General features: G+C 45.0%; 1 protein-coding gene across 2 annotated transcripts in view; it reads right to left on the bottom strand.

The window, feature by feature from the left end:
- The window catches only part of PAXIP1 (PAX interacting protein 1), a 101,683-nt gene extending 84,404 nt beyond the window's left edge, over positions 1-17,279 (bottom strand). Inside the window, exons 1-5 of one of the 2 annotated variants that reach the window (XM_089776784.1) lie at positions 16,885-17,279; positions 10,751-10,885; positions 6,411-6,454; positions 4,393-4,456; positions 2,752-2,865 (exon numbers count right to left, since the gene is read on the bottom strand). In XM_089776784.1, coding sequence (XP_089632910.1) covers positions 2,752-2,865; positions 4,393-4,456; positions 6,411-6,454; positions 10,751-10,885; positions 16,885-16,971 — 444 coding nt within the window. In that variant the 5' untranslated portion in view covers positions 16,972-17,279. The remainder of the gene's footprint in view (positions 1-2,751; positions 2,866-4,392; positions 4,457-6,410; positions 6,455-10,750; positions 10,886-16,884) is intronic. The other variant, XM_075922770.2, reaches the window with a different exon arrangement.
- Between the last annotated feature and the right edge of the window lie 7,883 nt (positions 17,280-25,162).

Below are 25,162 nucleotides of genomic sequence, written 5' to 3'. Positions count from 1 at the left end.
TAATGGTTCTGTGGCCACATACCAGGTGACTGAAAAATAACAACAATTCCACTTCTCTGTGATTATTATTCTGCAATCATTTGATTTTGGTGTCATTTGAAATAGTGAAAGGAAGATATTTTAGAGAAAATGTTTTTCCTCTCCACTATTCAATGAGAGAGTATAGTATCTGTAAATAGCACATTAAATGTACATAGCACTTTACCAACAAATAGAGAAAAGTATAACAGACAAAGATATGGGGGAGGTATGGGAAGGGTGTTAATTAAAATGGTAATGGTGCATTAAATATATACAGAATTTTTAAAAAGCATGTAAGTGCATTGCCCATTCCCCCTCTCCCCTGCTGGCACCTCCTCTGGCCAATCAACATGCCCAGCCACCTCCGACCTCTACTCATGGAGGAGGTGGACCGGACGGAGCTGGGCTGCAGTTCCTGCCCTCCTGACTCTGGGGCAAGGGGAGGTCAGGGACAGACCGTGGTTTCCACCCACTCCGTGGCATCTACTGGAGGGAGTGGGGCTGCACTGTTCCTCCCCAAGAGTAATCGGGGACGGGGTGTCCACAGCAGCGCAGCTGGTGACCAGCGGGGCTCCTTCCCCAGTCTAAAAATGCAGCTGGAGCCGGGGGGGGACGCAGCTGGAGCCAAGGGGGGAGGGGGAGACGCGCAGATGGGGTTGGGGCAGGGAGGCCACTTACCCAGTCCAATAGCCGGCCAGATGGCAAGCCCCAGTCCCAGCTGGCCACTGTCTTGCTGGTGAAGCTGCCTCGAGGGGTCACTCTGCAATATAGCTATACCCTGAACTCGCTGTCCCAGTGATCGCTGCAGTATAGATCTCCTCCGACCATCCCCCATCCTTTCTGTGTTATGGAAAACAACTGAATACCAGGCATATCCCGTTTTTCTGGCACAACCAAACTCTGATTTTGCTTTAAGTTAGGATAAGAGGAAGCTGCATGCCAAATTTGGTGATCCAAACTTTTAGCGTTTAGGAATAGTTCTTGAACAAATGGACTCTCAGACAGACACACATTTCCAAAATATATAAATAGATTTTAATTTTATTTATTTTGGGGCTGGTGGGGAGAAATTATAAGATTCCTGCCAAAATCAATAGAAGTACTTTTTCCTTCCCTCACAAGAGGCCCAAAGATCTCCCAGATTAATTTTATAGCTGGGAAAAAAATAATCACACTTTTGATAAGATGGTAGTAAATTCAATCAATGCACTGTATACAAACACTACGTACATTACAAACATTTCTAACAAGTTTATTTCTCAATCAGAATTTTCTAAACCTGACAAACTTCTGCATAAATTTAAAGTATACATTTTAGACCTCGGTTCAGCAAGCCTTCATACACACGCTTTTTTTCAAATATTTTTAGACTATTCACATCCATAATGTCAAGTATTCGCTGAACTTCTTGAAGGCTCACAACTTAAGTTACCAAAGCACAAAACAAATGCCAAAGAAAATCTTCCTGCATCCACTGCTAACTAAAAATGTCTAAAGTAACTTTTTTGTGGTTTGTGTTTTTTGATTTTTTACAAAATATTTAATTATGGTTTGAGAACAAATACACGACGACTTTTTTTCCCCCCAAAAAGGTAATATTTATACTGGAAATTCCATAACTAGAACATTATTTATTGGATACTAGGAGAATGTACTGGTGTTGTCACCATTAGCAGGGCTTGACAATTAATGCGGTCTGCGCATGCGCAGCGTGCTGAACTGCGCGGCTGGCGAGCGGGGCTTGTCGTGGTTTGGTGAGCCCTGACCATTAGGGATATTAAAATGCATGTAACCTTTAAATCAGCACCCCGTGTCCACCAGTTCCAGCCTGCTCCCTTCCCTTCGATGCTGCTGCCTCTGATACAGAGGCAGCAGCGTTGGGAGCTGGCAGTTCCCCAGGAGCTGGTGTACTCTAGGACTTGGCGGCTACCTGTGCATACTGGAAGCCTGCATGTAACTGTGTACACAATTACACTTTCACATCCCTAGTCCCCATGTACCATTTTTGGCAAATCCCCATGCCTCTGTTATTCAGTTTCCCCAACTGTATAAAAATAATACCTTTTACTTAATCTGAAGGTTAACTGGCGTTTGTGAAGTGCTCTGAATCCTGTATATAATGCTCAGTATTTTTAATCAAAATATGGTACAGTAAGTAATGGGACAAAATAACCCTTCATCTTCCTCCAAAAAGAAAATCCTTTGGGAATTTTGTTATTTAGGGTTTCCTTTTTTATTCTCCTCATACACTCCTAAAATGTCAACAAAATGGAAGGCACTGAAAATCATGTTTTCAATGATAGTCAAGTAAGAAGATCACAGTCAACATGTGGTTTTAAAGTATTTCTACTCTAGCACTGTAATTTTTCTTCACAAATGACATAACAACACAAGTGTGCTACTGACTAGTATACAGGAGTGATTAGGAAGGCAACTATAAAGCCAGTTAAATAACTGTTTGATGTCTAAAGTTTTTATGTAGCTACAATCAGATTAGAAATACATAAATTGAAGCTGCGAGACCTTTTGAATTAATCTAACTCAAAGCTGTAGGAAAAATAAATATGTAAGACAATTAGCTGCAATGCATTAACATGATCAGTTCTGCTTTTCAAATCCAGTAAGCAAAATAAGGTTTTAAAGAACTTCAGGAAAGATGAAAATTGTTAGATTATTCAGAAGCAAATGAGAACTATATCAAGAAAGACTGTACATGTAATAAACTCTTACCCCCTTTGGCTCAGGCACTATCAAATGAGTACACTTATTATTGAGGCTCAGCTGGCAATCTCCTCCATAAAAAGTAACCAAAGCCCATAGCACACTTCGGTCTTCAGATGAAATCTAATAAGAAATTAAAAATAAACCTTTTAGTGCTATGCAACAAAACTTATTTTGTTTCAAGAGCATTATTATCTCTCTATATTTATAAAAAAAAATCCTGCTGGACGACAGAATGTTCCTGCCAGGCAACATGACGTTATCATGTCATCAGCGTCAACAGGCTCTCTCAGTGAAGCAAAAGCGTCAGCGAGAGATAGGCGAGTTCAGTGAGCAGAGGGTGCAGCCCCCTACTAGCTTGTAAAATACTGTTTAGAAATTTAACTAATGTTCTACTTCCCACCATTGTTCAATAAAGAACTAGTATGACACTTACAAGAAACACTGAAGGACCATGCCTTAACCCATACAATAAAAAGTAACTTTAGCAGATGTTCTTCACTTATGCTAACCTGAAATTAAGATATTATTTTCTGAAGCGATCACGTAACAACTATAGAACTAAAATGCAAATATCAAGACTTGTTCACTCACATAAGATGACCTACTTATTTAGCTTTAACCACTACCTTGCAACTCAAAAAATCCCCCCTTCTTTTAACAAAAATAACTGTTTTATGGACTTTACTCGCATTGACATTCTCCAAGCTAGGGAATATCATTACTGAATAATAATAAAAAATCTTTTGGTTATCCATGCCAATGACTACCAAATTCCTAAGTGTTGCATGTAATTATAATGACCAAGACACCAGCAGCCTTAAAAAAATCCCAATATTCTTCAGACTTTAAAGGATGAAGATAAATTCATTTAACCTATTAACATCTGTTAGGGACAAAGGCACTAACAAAAAGTAAAACAAAATAAAAACCAGGAGACCACATTTACAACACATGAAAACAATAAAAAAATCTTGTTGACTAACACATTATGTACTATTCTGTCAAACAAGCCAAGTAAACCTGTACATTCATATGCAACAGAAAATAAACATTTTCCTTACAGCACCAGCAGTAATTTAAAACCACAGGCACCAGCCTGGAAAGACAAATGAACTCAGTGTGTGAACTGGTGCAATAGAAATGTTCACAGTATTAAGATTAAGCAAGTGATATATTTTTCCAGGACTGGAGCCTACCCTGTCTGAAATTTTAGCTCTGGTACCTCCAACAAAACAATAGGTATAATCATGATGATCAGTTATTTTGCAAAGTTTTCCCTGCTTAATGCATGGATAGCAAGCTAAACAAAAACACTAAAATAAGACATAAAAAAATTAAAAGTAAAAGGCACATAATTTCTGCATACTGCATTCTGTATACTAGAGTATCTCTGTACTGCTGAATGCCATCTAAATGCCATTTTCCTTTTATCCTAAGTGTCGAATGATTCTGTGGATCTCCACATATGATATCCAATTAAGTATTTAGTCTAATGCTGCTCAAATAGTGGTTCATTTCTTGTAAACCAAAGAAGAAAAGGCATGGTACATGCAGGAAGATAAGGAAAACAATAAACAGAACACCAAAATATACAAATGTATTGTAATTATTCTAAGCTGTATTTCTTTAAAATGGTTATATTCTCACCTGAGAGAGACAAGCAGTGACTCCAAAAAAGATCTCACATGATTCTGGAGAGAAACCATTCACCCTGGGAAACAGATGTCAAGGACATAAAACTGGAATGGAATATTCTTGGAGGGTTTTAGAAGAGAATTAATGATATTATGTATGGCACTTCTCATATATTTGAACATTTAAAAAGCCAAACCAAAAAACAAACAAAAGCTAGTCCTTCAAAGTGACAGACTTTTTTTCATCAAGTTGCAAATTTCAGTGAAAATTCAAGTTTCAAGTCAAACTGATTCAGACTATTTCTAACTACAGTAGGGGCCCTAAATGGCACTAGTGATAGAAATGTAGCCGTGTTAGTCTGGGGTAGTTGAAGCAAAATGCAGGACAATGTAACACTACAAAGTGCTACATTGTCCTGCATTTTGCTTCAACTAAATGGCACTGTGATCTTGCTCCTCATGGACAGCTTATTCCGCACATTTTATTCCACCAAAAGAAAAACCACACACACAAAAAGCAAAAGGCATGAAACCATCAACTTATTTTTCAGGCATGTATCTTGTCTTTAAAACCATTCTTTCTGAAGCACCTTGCACTGGCTATTGTAAGATGACAGGATACAGGGATAGATGAACCACTGACCCAATATGGCTGTTCTTGTGTAAATCTACCTTCCTAGATAGGTTGTGTTACCTATATTTTCAGGAAAAAGCATAAGGGTGTCTCCTACTACAAAGCATGATAAAATGCACCTAACAACAAAAAACCCAAACCTTTGGCTGTCCATTGCCATCTTTATTCTATATGATCTGTTTGTCTGGAGGGTGGGCCAGATTTGGGAACCTCGTTACTCTAAGAAAAGAAATTTCCAGGTAATCACGGAAAAGGAAGAGATAGCAGTGCGGGGCGGCATGCAGCTTCCCTGCATATTTTTCATTTAAAACTGAGACCAGTGGGCTGGGACTGAGCCAGGCAGCCGGTCCAAGTTTTAAATGAAGAGCATAAGGGGCATTGTTGCAGTTCACCGAGAGAGTTAACCAATAAGCAGTCACTTATTTTTAACTGGTTACCTGGGTAGCCGTTAATACCTTTAATACCGATCCGGTACTTTCAGATATCATAAGGACTCTAGGGCTATGTCTACACTATGGGCCTCATGCGGAAGAGCAAATGCAAATGGAACACTCATTTGCATATGTCACACTCATTTGCATTTCTTCTTCCTTTCCCTTTTGCGCAAGAGGTTTTTGTGCAAAAAAGCGCTGTGTAGACGGCACCCTTTTGCGCAAAACCCCCCTTTTGCATAAGCCATGCACCCGGGGGCAGGGCCACCCATACGCTGCACGCCCAGGAGCCGGCACCGCCCATGCACCATGTGCCCGGGGGTAGGGCTGGCCCCGATCACTCTGCGGGCGCACAGAAATGGCTCGGCGGGCGCCATGGCGCCCGCAGGCACCACACTGGGGACCACTGAATTAGGGGATGTTAAAATATGTTTATTTTTGTAAACATATAACTGCTGAAATGTACAGAGGTTACATGTTTACAAGGGGGAGCCAGGCAGAAGGCAGTGCTCGTGGGAAGCTGGGTTCTAAGCATGGGTTCTGGGTTCTGCATGTAACCATGTATGTTAACCAATGAGCTAGGCTGATATGCACAGAGGTAGCTACTCAGAAAAGTTACTGCAGAGATGTGTATATCTCATTGAAACAAAAACAAGTTACAGCAAAATAACTTCACAAACTGAGGGCATTAAAAAAAAAGGGATAACTAGTTTAGAGTCCTTTGAAATGGCTGCTCCATAAGCCAATATACTGCAAATTCAAAGCATTCATTGAAAAAAAATTCTGAACCCTTTACACAAAAGATACAACCATCACAATATAAAGAGACATTCTGCTACTGAGAGGGCAGATCTACACTCTGACACCTAAAGTACACAATTCCAGCTATGTGACCACCAGAATATATAATGTTCATATATTTTTCATATGTATGGTACAACATGAACAATTCAACAGAAAGGATACGGCAGAAGAGCTCCACATTGAACAGACAGAGTCACCCAGGAAGGCTGCAAGACAAAATGAATGAAGTATATTTTTAGCAAAGTATCTGAAGCAATACACACAAATAATAGCGCGATTCCTGTCTATTCATTTTAAAACCAAATTTCAGTTCCACAACACCTTTCATTTTAGGATTACCACGTGTTTTATAAACAAAGTATTTAATTCTCACAACACCCCACCTGATATTACAAACTTTTAAACACAAACAATGAGTGGTCACAGAGCAAGTCAGCAGCAAAGACTGGAATAGAACCGAGATTTTCTGACATCTGGTGCTCTGCTTTAAACACCAGCTATTTGGACTCACTTAAAAAGATATGCAGAATTGAAGATACAGGCAGTCCCCGAGTTACGCGGATCCGACTTACGTTACCAGGGAGACGGGGAGCAAAGTAGCGGAGGACCCGGGCCGGACCGCGGCGCTGATCTGGAAGCGCCGCGGTCCGGCTCGGGTCCTCCGCCGCTTTGCTCCGCATCTCCATCTCCCTGGTCTGCCGGCGGGGGGGGGGGGAGGGGACGCAGCTAGTGCCTCCCCCAGCAGACCAGGGAGACGTGGAGCAAAGCCCGGGGCCTGTGGTAGAGCAGCTGGGGTGCTGCCGGTTGGTCCTGCAGCACCGCTCCTTGGCGCTACTGGACCAACCCGGCAGCACCCCAGCTGCTCTGCCCCAGGAGTCCTGATTCAGCCGCTGCTGATCAGTTTCAGCAGCGGCTGAATCAGGACGCCTGGGGCAGAGCAGCTGGGGTGCTGCTGGGTTGGTCCAGTAGCGCCGAGGAGCGGCTGCGCTACTAGACCAACCCAGCAGCACCCGAGCTGCTCTGCCCCAGGCGTCCCCAAGTCAGCCGCTGCTGAAACTGACCAGCGGCTGACTACAGGAAGCCCGAGGCAGAGTTGCTCTGCCCCGGGCTTCCTGAAATCAGCTGCTGATCAGTTTCAGCAGCAGCTGACTTGGGGACGCCTGGGGTTCTTAAGTTGAATCTGTATGTAAGTCGGAACTGGTGTCCAGATTCAGCCGCTGTTGAAACTGATCAGTTTCAGCAGCGGCTGAATCTGGACGTCAGTTCCGACTTACATACAGATTCAACTTAAGAACAAACCTACAGTCCCTATCTTGTACGTAACCCGGGAAATGCCTGTATTTACACCCAACATCCGGGGTAGGCAATAATTTTTGATGGGAGGTGCCACTCCAAGATTTTGGTAAGTGGTTCCACACTTTTCTATGGAGGGGATCCAGGGTCTGGGACAGAGGCTGGATGCAGAAGTGAGCCTAAGGTATGGAACTGGGGGATGTAGGAGTATGGCGTCTGGAACAGAGTATAGATGAAGGAGAGTGTTGTGATGTGGGGCAGAGACTTGTGGTGCAGGGTCCAGGAAGGGGTATGGGAGCAGGAGAATATTCTGGCCTAGGGGAGGGATGCAGAAGGGGGTGAAGGGTCAGGGAGGGACTAATGACCTGGGGAAAGAGTGAAGGAGTATACAGAGGGTTTGGATGGTGACCTGAATCAGGAGGGGGTAGTGAGCTGGGTCAGGGAGTTGCGGGGAGAGAGGGACTGGCGTGCCAGAATCAGGCTATGACCGGGAGGCGTTTACTTATGCAGCTCCCAGCCAGCAGATCTGCCAGGAAGGCTCCCTGCCTGCTGCAGGCCTAGATTGCTCGATATAGCTGGCTGCTCCTTGTGGCTCTCTGCTCCGGGCTCTGGGAGGAGTGAGAGGGGTAGGCTTCGCACATTGTCCCCACCCTTAGTAAATGTCTCAACTCCCAAAAAATTCTGACTTTCTCTCTCTCCCCCGCTCTCTCTTGCTTTTGTACCTAAGGCATCAAAAGAACCAGACTTTGGACTTAAGAAGGGTTCTAACATGAAAACTTGGTCACCTCTGTTGCTGGGAACATGTAGTAAGGATTTTATTTGATCTAAGCCTTGTTTGTTAAGTTTTAGTTACTAGAAAGCATTTTATCTTCATTTCCGTTTTAAGCATTTCTAACTTTCATTCCTTATACTTGTACTCACTTAAAATCTAACTCTTTACCTAAATCTTAACCCTAGCAAATTAAAGAAATGTGTTTTAACCTTTAATCAAAACTAATCCAGTGTTATATTTAAGCTGAACTGTCTGAGTATCTCCAGTTAGAAAACAAATTGTTAAATCTTGACCCCTTATGGGGCAACAGACCTTCACCATCTGAATTGTCGTCCCGAAGAGAACTAGACAGTGAAGAACACACGTTTGGGGAAATTTTGGGGACTGGAAGTGGGTTGAGATCATTTTGCAAGTGGTAATGGGAGGCTAGTGGAAAACTGTGACTGGAGCATGGCTGGCAGGCTACAGCTATACGGAGACATTCGGGCTGCATCTAGACTGGCATGATTTTCTGCAAATGCTTTTAACGGAAAAGTTTTTCTGCTAAAAGCATTTGTGGAAAAGAGCATCTAGATTGGCACGGACGCTTCTGCGCAAAAGCACTTTTTGCGGAAAAGCGTCCGTGCCAATCTAGACGCGGTTTTGCATAAGAAAGCCCCGATTGCCATTTTCGCCATCGGGGCTTTTTTGCGCAAAACGGTTCTCAGTTGTCAACACTGGCCCTCTTGCGCAAAAGCATTTGCACAAGAGGGCTTTTTCCCGAATGGGAGAGTCGTTGTATTTGTGGAAGAACACTGACAATCTTACATTAGATCGTCAGTGTTCTTGCGCTAATTCAAAGCGGCCAGTCTAGACAGTCTAGACGCAGCCAGGGTGTGGCCTGTATAATATTTGATTACAAGGGGGCACAGGTTGGGAGCTACAACAGCAAAGCATAGTGAGGCACCCAGCGTTGAAGGATAGGTAGGAATATTACCTCTCACTAGCTGAATTACACCCCAGAATGTTATAGGAAGAAATGATACTCCCCTTCCACTGATCTCACAAACGAAAAGCATTGTGTGAGAGCTTCATATTATAATCACTATTACCAAACTGAGGAGCCAAAACCATTCTAGAAAATGGACTTGTTATTGTTTAAATAGAAACCTGCTTCTACTGAAATTTCATTTTTGACTTCTACTGTTCCCTGTTTGTTTATTCTATTTGTATTTCTACATGTGCATGTAAACCCATGTACTATAGTAGAACCTGAAAGTTACAAATACCTCAGTAATTTAGTTCATAACTATGAAACGTTTGTAACAGTGAACAAAACAGTATAGGGATGTTAAATTTGGATTATTCAGATAATCAAGTAATCAACGGAATTTCCATCGACTACTCGATTAGTCGATAAAGGGGGCGCTGGCTATCCTGCTGAGCCTCTGCCTTTGAAATGTACAAGAGATGCCCACGGTTCTTGTACATTTCAAAGGAAGGGGAGCAGCAGGGAACCCGCAGGAGTAGGGAGGAAACAGTCCCCATTCACTCCCACAGGTCCTGAATGCTGCACCTCTCCCTTTGAACGGTAAGAACTAGAACCACCAAATTTGGTATGCAGCTTCCTCTTATCCTAACTTAAAGCCAGGTCAGGGGTTTGGTTGTGCCAAGAAAACGGGAAGTGCTGGGAATAGGACTGTTTTCCATAAAATGGAAAGGAAGGGATAGACAGAAAAGGGATGGGTACAGAAAGGAGGACACAATACTGAGAGTGGCCACTGGGAGCAGAGAGCACAGAGGAGAGCTATATGCAGAGTAGCTGCTGGAAGCAGCCACACCACCAGGAGCTGGGGTGGGCAATAAAACTGCAAAGGTTCACCAGGGTTAGCCCCTGGTGAGCCACTGCTGCTATATTTATCTGTGCCTCCACAGATACAAGCGATCGCAGCTCCTCTTGGCCAAGAACGGCGATCCGTGGTCAATGGAAGCTGAGATTGGAGGAGCAGATAAATACAGTGGTGTGGGGGTGCACCGGGGCTAAAACTGGGAAGCCACTGGTGGCTGGGGGAGGAGGACTGGGAGGAGACAGAAGGCTCCAGCGAATGGGACTCCCCACCCTGAGCCCCTCCTCAACCCTCATTCTCACACACCCCATGCCCCCAGCCTCCTGTCCTGCCCCCCACATCTCCAAGGCTCCGTCCTTACTCCTGCACCCCCCAAACTGCCAGCCTCCTGCCCTGAAGGTCTCGGACAGCTCCAGGTAAGTCTTCTAGTCCTATATAACTGTCATTCAGAAAATAAATTGAGCACCAAGTTTAGAAGAAAGTTAACCCCCTCCCCTCCCATTTTCTCCACACATCAGATGAACATGAATGGTACTTTACAAAATTACAATTAATTACCGTGGAAAACAATTACATTAAATTTTCTCTCATGTTATATAGTAGTTACTCACCTTTACCACAGGGAGATCAAAGACCTCACGAGATTCTCCAACCTCAGGGTTGTCTCCATCTTCTGCAATAATGTGTGAAGCCAGTGCATTATAAGAAACCTCCTTTGCTTTCCCAGCTTTCAGAAGCTGAATAACCTAAAAACCAAAGAGGAAGACAAATCAAAAGATCATCTTAAGATTTTTGGCTTGAGAAAAATATTAATTTAGCAATACTAATAACCCTTGGAGATGGAGAAGTAATATTTCACTAATTTCGCTTCTTGTTTTATTATAGAAAACACAATTGTGTTATAGGCAAGGCCACCTAATATTGCACTTACCTAATATTGTTTGCCCCCAACACTTTCCATTAAAAGCCCCTCTCTTCAGTTGCTTATAACTTTGCCGTGAATCATTTGGCTGAAATTTTACATGTTGAGTTTCTGCCTCATGCTGAAAATGATTTTGTAAAATTTTGTAAGAATGACCACACTAGGTAACACTAATGATGCATCTAACCCAGTATTCTGTCTTCTGACAGTAGTCAATGCCAAGCATTTCTAAGGGAAAGAACAAAACAGGCCCGGTCATCTAGTTGAAACATCTCAGTGGCACAGTGACATCCAAAGCATAGGGTTGCATCCTTGACTAATAGTCACTGAGGGACCGATCCTCCATGAACTTCTCTAAACTCGTTACACTTTTGGCCTTCATGACACCCTGTGGTAATGAACTCCACATGTAGATAAATTTTGTTAAGTAGTACTTCCTTATGTATAAAACTGCTGCCTATTAATCTCATTAAGTGACTCCTGGTTCTTGTTTTATGTGAATAATTAAATAACTGTTTCCTGTCCAGTTTCTCCACGCCAGCCATGATTTTAGAGACTTCTATCATATCTCCCTTAGTAATGCCCCTCTTTTCCAAGTTGAACAGTACCTGTCTTTCTAATCTCTCCTCATGTAGAAGCTGTTCCATACCCTTAATCATTTTTGTTTCTCTTATTAGTACCTTTTCCATTTCTAATATACCATTTTTGAGACAGGTGATCAGAACCCATGAAGGTGTGGGCATACCATGAATTTATACAGTGGTACTATAGCATTTTCTGTCTTATTATATATTCCTGTCTTAATGGTTCCTAACATTCTGTCACCTTTTCTATCTTGACACACTGAGTGCACGTTTTCAGAAAACAACCCACAATGACACTAGGATCTGTTTCTTGAGTGGTAACAGTTAATTTAGACCCCATTATTTTGTATGTATATTTGAGATGTTTTCCTATATGAAATACTTTGCATTTATCAGCACTGTGGGTGACATCTGTTTTCTGCAAAAGCGGCGAGGAGTCCTGTGGCACCTTATAGACTAACTGAAGTGTTGGAGCATAAGCTTTCGTGGGCAAAGACCCACTTCGTCAGATGCATGAGAAGTGGGTCTTTGCCCATGAAAGCTTATGCTCCAACACTTCAGTTAGTCTATAAGGTGCCACAGGACTCCTCGCCGCTTTTGCAGATTCAGACTAACACGGCTACCCCTCTGATATCTGTTTTCTGGTATCCAGGTGGCACAGAGAGGGAAGCTATCAAATTCAAATGTGGGAGAAACAAAAGCTGAACTAGGAGAGAAGGAAATGAACAGACTGGGACAAGGGGTCAGCTGAAACTGGGAGATAGAGGGGAAGGGAAGGTTGAAATTGGTTTGGCAAGAGACCAGGGAGAAGAGGTATTAAGGGAAATCTTGAAGGGGAACTGGGATGAACAGCTACAGTGCTGGTGGAAGCAGGAGGTTTACCAAGATTGGTAGAACCTTGTGCGCGTACAAATGCCTGCCTGCAGATGCAGATATCCGTGGATAGAAACTGGCATCTGCTGATCTACTCCCAGAAGATGCTGCAGCCAAATGAGAAAGGAAGCTGCTGCTGCTGCTTCCAGGATCCAGTACCCCAGGCTGGCAGCTCCTCCAAGCCATGCAGGTGTACCACCCAGTTGCATCCGTCAGAGGGTCGTACAGCCCCACCTGGAGTGGCAGTACCACACTAATCTCTTTTGGCTGCATCTCCTGAGAGTAGAGGGCTGCAGATCAGCGAATACTGATTTCTATACGTGGATAGCCACATCTGCAAGTAGACATTTGTATCCTCTAGGGACGTAAAATTATGATGAACTCACTAATTGAATAGTCAATGCAATTTACATCAACTATTCGATTAGTCGATAAGGGTGCCTCTGCTACACTTCAAAGGCGAAAGTGCTGCAGGGAGCATGGGACCAGTGGGAGACTCAAGCAATCCTCCAGTGGCCCCGTGCTCCCTGCAGTGCTTCAAAGTGGCAATGCTGTGTGGAGCCCGGGGTCAGCTGTGGACTCCACGCAGCACTGTCACTTTGAAACACTGCGTGCACGTGCAGCCCAGTCCCCAGCTGGCCCCAGGCTGCACACAACATTTCAAATCATCAGCGCTGCATGGAGCCCGGGGTCTGGCCCCAGGCTCTATGAGGCGCTGCTGCTTTAAAGCATCCTCTCCTCCCGTCCCCACTTACTGCCTCTTTCTGATAGCGCGGGGGGGAGGGGGAAGGAAGCGACTAGTCGACTAGCATTTGCTTATTGGATAGTCAACTAGTCATTCACATCCCTAGTATCCACACAGGGCTGTAGAGACTAAACAAGGAGCTGAGAGCAGACAGAATAAGACCAGTGTGTATGGGAATGACATTGGGGAGACAGATTTGACAAAGAGCTAAAATGTGAAGGGAGACCTAGGACTGGCTGGGCAAAGAAACTAGGACAAGAAGAGAGAGGCAGATCAGATGATGAGCTGAAAGAGGGGAACACGGACTGAGTGCAGGAACAGTAAGGGTGTGTCTAGACTGGCAAGAAACTTGCCAGCTGTGCACACTGGCCGCTTGAATTTGCACAAGAGCACTGGCGTTCTTATGTAAAAATTCAGTGCTTCTTGTGCAAATACTTTGATGTTCCCACTCAGGGATAAGCCCTCTTGCACAAGAATACTTGCGCAAGAGGGCCAGTGTAGACAGGCACCTTAATTTTTTGCGCAAGACACCCGATGGCTAAAATGGCCATCGGAGCTTTCTTGCGCAAAAGCGCATCTATACTGGGCACGGATGCTTTTGCGCAAAAGCATCCGTGCCAATCTAGACGCTCTTTTGCAGAAATACTTTTAACGGAAAAACTTTTCCGTTAAAAGTATTTCCACAAAATCATGCCAGTGTAGGCGTCAAAGACTGTGGTGAAATCCTGAAAAGAGGAGATTGGGACTGAAAAGACAAGGAGAATGGGATAAGGATTTAAGGGGGGGAAAAGAGACAAGACTGAAATAAGGACAGGGTAGAAGAGTTCATGCTTGGCAGGAATGGCCAGAAGAGTCTGTGCCTAGTAGGGTAATTAGCTTCCACAGCCTAGACTAGAACCCAAGACTGCTGAAGCTAACCACTCCTCTGTAGTCAGCAAATATCTATGAAACCCACTGGCAAAGGTGTTAATACACACAGGGGATGTTAAACTGCTCCTGCTATTAGTTAGGGATGTAAGCAACTAACTGACTAGTCCCTCCCTCCGCCCCCGCCCCCGCCCCGCCCCGCTCCAGGCCTTGCTGTCTCTATTAGAAAGAGGCAGCAAGGTGAGAGAGATGGGGTGCTGGGAGGAGCCTGCTTAAAAGCCAGTTCCCCACAGCTCCAGCTTCGTGGGAAGGGGAAGGGGAAGGGGCAGAGCGGTGGCATTCCACCTTTAAAATGTACAAGAGCCCCAGCAGGGGCTATGGTGCATTTCAAAGACTGAAACGCAGCATGTAGCCTGGGGCCAGCTTCAAAAGCTGAACTGCCGCATGGAGCCTGGGGCCAGCAGGAGACTTCCCGCTGGCTCCAGGCTCCATGCCGCATTTCAAAGGCAGAACACCGCCTGGCACTTTGAAATGATAGCAAGAGCCACCCAGCTGTTGCTAATTTTAAAGCAGACGCACCCTTAACTAATTGAATAGTCAATGGAAATTCTATCGACTATTCAATTATTAATTAATCTAATTTTAACATCTCTACTATTAGTTATTCCACAACAGAGGTCTGTGCCAACAACAGCAGAGATCTGTACAATGGATGTAAAGGTTCCAACCCTACTGATGACCACTGTGGGTGTCAAAATTAGGGGTGTAAAATTCCATTTAATTAGTTAACCATTGAAACATTATGCTTAACCCATTAACTGATTAAATGGGGTGAGGGGGACAGCTTGCCTGTCTCAGCTGGCCTGGAGTGGGCCCCCACTGGTTAACCATAACAGATAAGCCTCACCCATTAAGGCTTATCTGTTATCCTGATGCCACATGTTGGAATTTCTATTTTTCAGTTTGTTTTAAAAATCCAGAGTTACACATAAAAAGGTATGTTAAAATACCATTAAGATTGCAAAGTGAAGCACAAACATTAGAAAAAGCCAAAATTAAGATTCCATTTGTGAAATGGGGATAATACCACCTCTCACTTCACAGCAGTGTTGAAAAGATTTAAGTAGTATCGGTTTGTGAAGCACTTTAATACAATAGTGAGGGGCGCCATAGAAATACCCTTAAGAAAAATAATAATTCTGACTCCACAGCAGAGTCTGAATAGTGTGCAATATATAAGGTAAGGGGCCCCACACAATGAACAATAAGAATAAAGCAAAATACTGAACTGCTGCTCATTAAATAAGCAGCATCCATATTTGGAAGGAATGAGGTTGGAGTCTTATGGGGAAAATAATATGTGATCATATAATTAAACACTTTTCATAATGAATATGCACAGGGGGCTGAATTAAAGTTGCACAGGTCATATTAATTCTGGCATTTCCTATCTTTTGAGTGCTTTTACTTTACTAAATAATAAAAACACTTCTTTGTGTTTAATAGTATTATATCGCTTCTCAGCCTTTTGGCTAAGATTAAATATAAAACCAGAACAAATCTAAGTAAATGGTCTCTGAAAACTCAGTCACTTTTTATTTGGTCACTAAATGAAAGTGACCTTACAACCTGACAAATCACACTCCCTCACCCTCCATCCTCCACAAGATTCCCTGCAGTTAGCACTTCTAGTGCTGGGTTGGGGATTTTTTTTCCAATCCTGGATTGTTAGGGATTTCTTAGAATGTCTGATTGGGGCCTTGTGTGCTACTTACTGACAGTCAAAACTTTGTGAAGAAGTTAGACTGCGAGAATGTTCTAATTTCCTTTAAAAAGTACAGAAAATGATTTTAATCAACCGCAGCAATTGATTAATACTTTCAGAGAGGAACGCTTCACATTTATCATATGTAACTATAACAAACCCTAAAGAGTCCCCCCCTCCCAATATATTTTTCACACGCAGAAGTGCCGAGTGATTGTGCAAAGACTTGACTACACGCCCGGTTCCCTACATTTTTAAGTGCGGTCATTATAAATCCAGGGACACAATGGCAACGTGCATGTTCCGCACCCTCAGGCGCCGGGCGAGTGACCTTTCAGTGCAGTCAGTGCCTGTGGCACGGGGCTGGGCGAACAGGGATGAGGCGACCGGGGGCTCAGTGCCCATGGCCCGGAATGGGGCAGGGCAGGAAAGGGGGCTCCGCGCTGCTCCCTGAAGCCGGGCAGGGAAAGGAGGGAGCAGCCAGTGCCCGCGGTTCGGCCCTAGCGAGCGGGCCGTGCCTGAGGCTGGCGCTGGGCACAGGGCCGGAAGGCGGAGCGAGGGGTCCCCCCGTAGGTCTGTAGCGGGATGGGCAGGGGAGGCTGGACCCGAGGAGGCGGCGAGGGGCTGCGGAGGGCTGGCTGGACCCGAGGGCCCTGCCGCGGGGGCCGCCGCTGTCCGGGGAAGTCGCTCTCCCACTCGCCGTCCCGCCCGGCGGCTCCGCGCAGGCTGCTCTGGGGCCTGCGCACCGGGGCGGCCGGTTCCACGGCGCGGGGGGTGCGGAGGGAAACACAGAGACTGCAGCCCATTCGCCCGCAACCCCCTCAGAGAGTGCGCGAGACACCCCGCGCGCACACACACACACACACTTATGCGCGGCGCGAGCTTTAAAGCGGCGCGAGCTTCCACAGCTGTCACCGGCGCGAGGAAGCAGTGGAAGAGCCCACAGTGCCCAGCGGCGGGCGGAGGGGGGGGGGGGGTTGACCCGGTACCTTGGGGTCGATGTCTCCCACTGCGAAGAACTTGACATCTTTGAACATCTCCTCGGGCACTTTCAGTTCCTCCCCGCCCGCCGACATGGTCCCGTCCGTGCGGAGCCGCGGCTCGCGCTCCCTGGGGCCAGCCCGGCGCTCCCTTCCCCTCCCCCCGCCGAACAACCGAACCGCGGGAGCAAGGCGCGCGCTGCGGAAGGCACCATTCCCCGCCGGGACCCGGGGGGAGACTGAGCCAAACGGCCCGATCAGCGCCCCCGGCTGCCAGTGCCGTGGCTTCTGCTGGCGGCGCCTCCGGGCACGGGCTTGCACCGAACCAGGCCCGAGCGCCTGCGTTCAACCACGCTGCGCAGCCTGCCGCTCCCCCTGTCGCCGCAATCAATGGACTCTCCCCCAGGAAAGGGGCGGGGGTGCCTGGTCCCGCCCATGTACGAACAAGCAGGAGACGGGATCCTGAGCTCTCGTGGGCGCAGCCCACTTCTTCAGATGGCCGGAGTGGGATGGGCGCACCCAAAACAAATGGGGGGGGGGGGCAGGATACAAGGAGCAGAGAGTACACAATCCGCAACCCAGCTTGGAACATGACTCCTCGCTCTCAGAGGTCGGGGGGGGGCATTCCCGCTCACAAGCCCCCCCCCCACCTGAAACCAATGATTTCCGGTCACCATGCTGCACAACCACATCATAAGCCTCCAGGAACTCAGGCCTGCAACCAGCCCAGCCCAGTGTCTATACCAGCGAATTTGTCCCTGGACCCAACCACATCAGCCACCAAATCAGAGTGTCATTCAACTGCACAGCCAGTAATTTGCTCTATGCCATCAAATGCCAGCAATGCCCCATTGGACAAACTGGACAGTCCCTACGGGAAAGACTCAATTGACCCCAATCAGATATAGGGAAAGGGAACATACAGAAACCTGTTGGAGAACACTTCAATCTACCTAATCACTCTTTAACAGATCTCCAGGTGGCCATCTTGTCACAGACCAATTCTACAAGCTAAATACACAGAGAGTTGTTGGAATTACAATTCATCCACAAATTCAATTCCTCTACTGATTACCTTCTCAATCGAGATACTGGATGGCTGGGACATTATCAACCAGAAACATTCCAGTGTTTCTCAACCAGTGATACAAGTACCCTTAGGGGTACTTGAGAGAAGTCCGGGGGGGGGGGGGAGGGGGTACGTCAACACAACTGAAACCTGGAGAAAACTGAATTTTTGTTTTAAGTTTTACAGCGCTCTATTATTTTTGGACTTTTTACACTCCAAAATTTCATCACCCACCTGGCTACAATTAAATTGTTTAAACAAATGTGTTGCAATAGTAGAAAAAAAATTGTGTCCCCCAAAACTAGGTACTGGGGGTACTTACAATTTTGTTTTAAAAAAAAGGGGGGTACTTAAATTTTTTTAAAAGGGGTAATTTATTAAAAAAAAAAAAAAGGTTGAGAAACACTAACATTCAATGAAGGTGCCAACAGCTCTTTGTGTAGATTCTTATGTTAGTACCCTTCCTATCTAATTGCGGTCCTTTGATCCTTATCTGCTGCTTTTTATCCAATCTTCGGGTGCTTATAGATTACCAGTTCTGCCTACTTGAGTTTCCCTTTGATATTTTCATACCCTCTGCTCCTTGTTTCCTGCCCCCTTCCTTTTTTTCTTCCTTTCCCTCTCCCTTCTCTCCTATTTATTTTAGGTCTGCACATCCTAAACTCAAAACTCCAGTCATCTGAAGAAGTGGGCTGTGCCCACAAAAGCTCAAGATACCATCTACATGTTTTGTTAGTCTATAAAGTGCTACCCACACCATTTGTTGTTTTTTAAGTTTATCCTGTACTTGTACAGACTAACTTGTCTATCCCCTGAAGCTTCCAGATAAGAAGGAAGGGAGCCTCTCCTGGCTCAGGCCCTGCCCCTGCCTGTGTCCCTAGGTCTTCCCTCCTCTCTGTCCCAAGCCTCCCTCAGACCCCTCCCATACCTTTGGCACCTCCAGAAAGGAGCCTCCCAGCCTTCCCCCCTCCCCACACAGGCAGCCTGGGAGCTGCTCCAGCACAGCCACATGCTGCATGCAGTGGGGGAGGGGAGATGTTTGGCTGTGTCCCACAGTGACCCAGGCAGGCATGGGGGAATAAAGGGGACAGCTGTCCTAGGGCCTGGTGATTCAAAAGTACCATGCGCTCCCGGCAGTGCTTGGGGATGAGGGTGCAGTGATCTGGGGGGCGTAGCACAGCTGTACAGGCAGTGCTGCTTTGGCACTGCCCTTTATGTAAGCCCAGAGCTTCCCACACGCACGCTTTACCCCCAAATCACCAATTAGGGTTGCCAGGTGTACAGTTTTGAACCGGACAGTCTGGTATTTGAGGGTTCTGTCTGGGAAAAAAATTAAGAAAATACCAGACATATAAAATGTCCATTATTTTCTAATTAGGTAAGTTTTGTTATTAGAAGTATCAGTACTTAGTTGCAAACTGCCTGGCTGGTAGACACGCTCATGCTGCATGAGTATGTCTACCAGACAGGCAGTACACAACTATGCGAAGGGGGAGGGAGGCGGGGCATGAGGAATCCCCGGGGCCAGACACGCTTGTGCTTCGCCGGGCGTGCACAGGACGGGTAGCACCCCGGGATCTGCATCTGCCTGAGTCAGTTCTGCTCCCTGCTGGCTGATTCTCTCCCCCCACTCCACACCTCCGGCCAGCCCCACTCCCCCCGACCCCCTCCTGGACAGCCCCGCTTCCCGTCGGCTGGTCCCCCCCCACCCAATCTCCCCCGGCCAGCCCCACTCCCTCTGACCAGCCCTGCTTCCCGCCAGCCGGTTCCCCCCCCCCCCCCGCCCCGATCTCCCCTGGCCAGCCTCATTGCCCCCGACCCCGCTCCACCAGCCCTGTTTCCCACCAGCTGATTCCCCCGCATTCTCCTAGCCAGCCCCCCTCCCCCACCGCCATCTGAGATCAAATGTGTCTGGAATTTTTTTTGAATCCACCTGGAAACCCTAGCCCCAATTCAAAAGCACAGTGGCTGCCCTGGCCTGATACAATGGTACTGCTGTAAGTGTGCTGTAAGTGTGCACTTTGGCCATGGGAGAGAGTTCTCCCAGGCCATAGGGATGTGTGTGCGAAGGGTGCAAAAGCACCCACCCCCCCCCCCCCCAATGGTCCCTTAGTAAGCATGCTCTGGACAGCCAGGGGAAGGCAGGAGCAGCGAACGTGCTGACTAAGCTTCCCAGCCAGGGGAAGGCTGGAGCTGATTTCCCTGCTTACTTAGGGGACCATAGGGGATGCATTCACATCCTTGTGGCCCACATTTACAAAAAAAAGCCCTCCCCCGACACACAGAAATTCCTGCATATGGCCTGTCTCCCATCCACACAATGAAACCAGCTCAGTGAGAACCAACTCTCAATGACATAGCACTGTACACACAAGCACTTATGCTGGCAAAATGTATGTTACTCGAGCATATTTTATTCATACTCCTAAGAAAGAAAAGTGTTGCCAACATAAATCTACATGTCTACTCAGGCTTTTCCAATCCCCAGTGCTATTTCAGAGCAAGCCCATGCATTGCCCTTCTCCCAGCTCTGTGCATTTCATGTTACAAACATGAGATTGGAATTGCTCTATTCAATTTTAAAATACCAGTGCACACAAAGATTCAAGTCCTATATTTTATATTTGACTTCTTCATTACTGAAGGCAGCATCCTCTGTCCAGGGGAACCTAATTAATATTCAGTGGCTAATCATGGCCTGCTGTGATAGTCTAGGTACTAGAGACAATGTCCTAATGAGTATTAAAATGTGTATAGTTGTACATATGTCAAGCAATCCAATAATAAACACCTCAGGGGACAGGGTTTTCTCCTGGGTTCTTTTCCCAGGTCTACTGATCTGCTGTTAATCTCTCTGTTCCTAATGCCCCAATTCAGTAAAGCATTTCAGCACTTTCTTAACTGTATGAGGCTACATCTAGACTGCACTGGTAAATTAGAAAAAGATACGCAATTTGCGGTACGTTACTTTCGAAAGAGGCTTTTCTGAAATGTGATGCGTCTACAAGGTACCAAATTTTGGAAAATAGTGCTCTTTCGACACATCCCTTATTTTCATAGTACGAGGTTTACAGGGATGGTGCAAGAGCACATCCGCTTTTTCCAAAAAATTTCTGAAAAAGCGGATTCGTTCCTTGGACGCAGCGTTGCTTTTCCGGGATACCTACAGTATCCAGAAAATCAATGCTGTCTAGACATAGCCTTAGATGTCAATGGGATTTTAAACTTATAAGTGCTTTGCTGAACTGGGACCTCAGTTTCTGCAGTTGTAAAATGTGAATAATAATTTCTACCTCACAGGGGCATTATGGCAGTTAAGTATTTAAGGCCAGATTCTGCTACCCTGACATTTGATATTACAGAACTTCACTCAGAGTAATTTTATTGAAAAAGCTTTTTGTGAATTAAGGTTCTGCTCAATGAGAGTTAGTGGTGGCTGAATCTGGCTGCTAATGATTGTCAGGTGCTTTGAGAATCTTAGATGAAAAGTTGGCTATAATGCTGGTATTATTCTCAATCACTACATTTTGTTAGGTTATTGAATATGTGAACCAAAATAGCAGACTATATAGGAGATATGAAATGCATGCTAATTTAAAACAAAACAGTAGATTTATTGCAGATCGTGACTGATTTATTAAACATATACTGGATACAACATACAAGACATGAAATATGCACAAGACATAATATATAGCATACAACATAATGGTAACATACAAGGAAGTAAGAGATTTCAAATGACAGTAATAGGGAGAATTTTTCAAATTGTTATTTAAATATTGAAGGCCCAATTCTGCCCTCCATCACATTGAGAAATATCTTACTCTGAGGGTAGCCCCATTGAATAAGAATAATATTCTCTGAATAAGCTACTACTCAATTTAATTGAGGCAGAGTTGGTTTCTAAATAATTACTGTTTTATATGCTTATTTGATGTTATTTCCCCAAATTGTTTAATTGCTATTTGCATGCAGGACTGCCCCCAAATAATGTATATTTATGATTTAACTTCCTGAAACATCTTCTTAAAATTCACATATTTGTGATATTTTAACTGCTTCAAAATTAGCAATCACATGTGGCTTATTTGCTATTATGATGAAAGTCCTTTAAATATCATTTAAAACAAATCTTATTAGAGAATAAGTATTTTAGTTGTGTTGCTGTTTGTAGATTTTGGCTTCTCTATTAGAATTGCTCTAACCAAAACCATTACAAATCTTCTTGTGGCTAAGTTTAAACATTTATTTGATCTTATATCAACACAGTTTACTGTTCTCTCTTCTTAAGCTTTCTCTACAATGTTGACTTATGAGTAGGGCCCTACCAAATTCACAGTCATGAAAAACATGTCATGAACCATAAAATCTGGTGTCCCCTCATGAAATCTAGTCCTTTGTGTGCTTTTAACCAATACTAGTCAGATTTCAGAGGGGAGACCAGAGTTTCTCAAATTAGGGGTCCTAACCAGCAAATGGGAGTTTCAGGGGGATCACAAAGTTATTTTACTGAGGGGGGTCACAGTATTGCCACCCCCGCTTCCGCACTGCCTTCAGAGCTAGGCAGAGAGCAATGGCTGTTAGTCAGGTGCTCAGCTCTGAAGGCAGCATTCCATCAGTAGCAGCACAGAAGTAAGGGTGGCAATACCATATCATGCCTTCCTTATTTCTGTGCTGCTGCTGGCAGCAGCTCTGCTTTTAGAGCTGGGCTCCTGACCATCAACTGCTATTCTCCAGCTGTCCAGCTCTGAAGGCAACACCAGTGACAGCAGCAGTGCAGAAGTACTAGTAGCAGTATTGCAACCCCTACTACAATATTCTTGCAACCCTCCCTCCCCCACAACTCCTTTTTGGGTTAGGACCCCTACAATTACAACACCCATCAAATCTGAGATTTAAATAGCTGAAATAATGAAAATTATTATTTTTAAAATCCTACAGCCATGAAATTGACCAAAATGGACCATGAATCTGTGAGGACCTACTTATGAGTTTCTGTGCTCTGCCACATGTGCTTCTACCTTCCTGATGGGTCCCTCATCATCTTCAGTGAATCCTCATTCTTCCCTCTTCTCCAAATGTTTGTATCCCTCAAGTTTCTATCATCAATTCCATAATTTTAACCTGCATACTCTTCTCTTGGTGACCTCCCTTACTTCCAGGACTTCATCTGTAGTCTCTGAAATCTGAGTGCCCAATTTGTCTCTTTATCCATAACACCTCCCCTATTGTGCAATCTTATATCTCCAAACACCTTGTAAGTGAAACATTCAATACATCACCCCGCAACCACACTGAAATTCTTATCTTTCTTCTTGGTTCCCCTCTTCTATCTATCTTCTGTCACTACTAACAGTTCCCCTTGTTCTTCACATCTTGCAGGCTCACCATTTTGCTGTCATAATTGACTTTTCTTTGCCCTCTTCCTTCATAGCCACTCTCTAAACCCTACCACTTATTCCTTGTACTGTCATCAAAATCTATCCTCACTAGTCACACTGCCCCACACCCTGATTTGCTGAAACTTCTCCTCTCACTTTATAACTGCTAAATTCAAAAAATTCTCCCTCTGCTCTCCCTACATCACATACTTCATTCCTTGTATCTGTTTGCTGACTTTCCCTCTTATCAGATATAATTGAAATCCTTGTCTCTTTCAATCTTGTTCCCTGCTTTCATTCCTTCCAACTCTTGCCTTTGCTCACTATTCTTCTCCCGATCAATTCACTTTACCACGCCCACTATGTATTTTTCACTCCTGTTTTTATACTTCCTATATCCTGTCTCTCAGAGTTGATCCAGTCTACCACTACATCCATCAAGATCCCTCTATCTCCTTCAAATCCCTCCCAAAAACCTACTTGTCACAGGAATCCTTCCTCCCAACGTCTCTTCAGCACTCTCTCATCCAGGGCCAGCCTTAAGGAAAATGCCACCCTGGGTGAACTTGTGTTTTGATGCTCCTGACCCTTGGGGGCATAGCACCACTGATTTCCCCTGACACCTATGGGCTCCCAAACCCGTGCTCCGCCCTCCTGTTCACTCTTTACCACTAACCTTGCATTGTGCCCCTTTTACTCCCAACCCTTGTACAGTGCCCCCTTCACCCCAACCCCTGCACTTTCCTCCCACCTGTGCCCTCAACCCCAGTCCTGCACTTTCAGCTAGTCCTGCCACACTGCTCAATACATTCCCCCCTTTGTCCAGCAACACCCATGCCCAGTTGCCCCTCTCCCTGTGGCTATGGCTCCAAGAATTACAAACAACCTCTGTTCCTGTACTATTCATATCTCTGAGGTTCTACTGTATTTATTCAGCTAGGCAAATCAGGAGCATAAGAGATCCACCTGATATTTAAAATCCCATCAACCTGACAGCCTCTTTAAAATATCAGTTGTTAACTATGCAAGGTCAGAGCACTGCACATGTTTAAATCATTGAGACCTAACACTTAATGCCCATTAATAAGGTGTCAGTTTTAATCAAACTGTTTTTCCCAGCCAATTATGATAAAGATCTCAGGATGAAGTTTAATTCCATTTGGGTATAGATATTTAATGCAATGTGAATAAAAGGGGGGAAAGTCCATAAAACTGCGCAACAGGCAGAAATGCATTTTACAATAGTTAGGTGCATTTAAAGAACAATGTCTTAGAGCATTAAAGTTTTTCGCAATATATAATTTACAGTTTCTCTATTGATGGAATGGTACAATGGAAAAAGATAAACTACTAGATAGCTAGAATGAGAAAAACTTTAAAACCTCCATCAAGTTTTAAAAACAAAACATAAATAAAGCTTTTGTCCTTAAGAGTACGTCTACACTTGCTCCCTAGTTCGAGCTAGGGATGCAAATGTAGCTGACCGAAATTGCTAATGAAGCGGGGATTTAAATAGCCCGTGCTTCATTAGCATAATCTCGCCCGCATGCTAGTCCGCTCACCAGCTGATTTGAACCAGGAAGTGCGCTTCGGGACGCGTTTTTTGAGGAGTAACGTTAGTTCGAACCAAGGGGTTTGATTCGAACTAACGCATCCCGGAGCACACTTCCTGGTTCAAATCAGATGGCGAGCAGAATAGCGCGTGGGTGAGATTATGCTAATGAAGCGCGGGATATTTAAATCCCCGCTTCATTAGCAATTTCGGTCGGCTACATTTGCATTCCTAGCTCAAACTAGGGAGCAGGTGTAGACTTACCCTTAAATATTAAGTCCT

The sequence above is a fragment of the Pelodiscus sinensis genome, chromosome 2 (assembly GCF_052426305.1).
Source record: "Pelodiscus sinensis isolate ZL-2025 chromosome 2, ASM5242630v1, whole genome shotgun sequence".
Taxonomy (NCBI): Eukaryota; Metazoa; Chordata; order Testudines; family Trionychidae; genus Pelodiscus; species Pelodiscus sinensis.
Note: the sequence above shows the minus strand (reverse complement) of the source record. Positions and strands in the feature narration are given on the sequence as shown.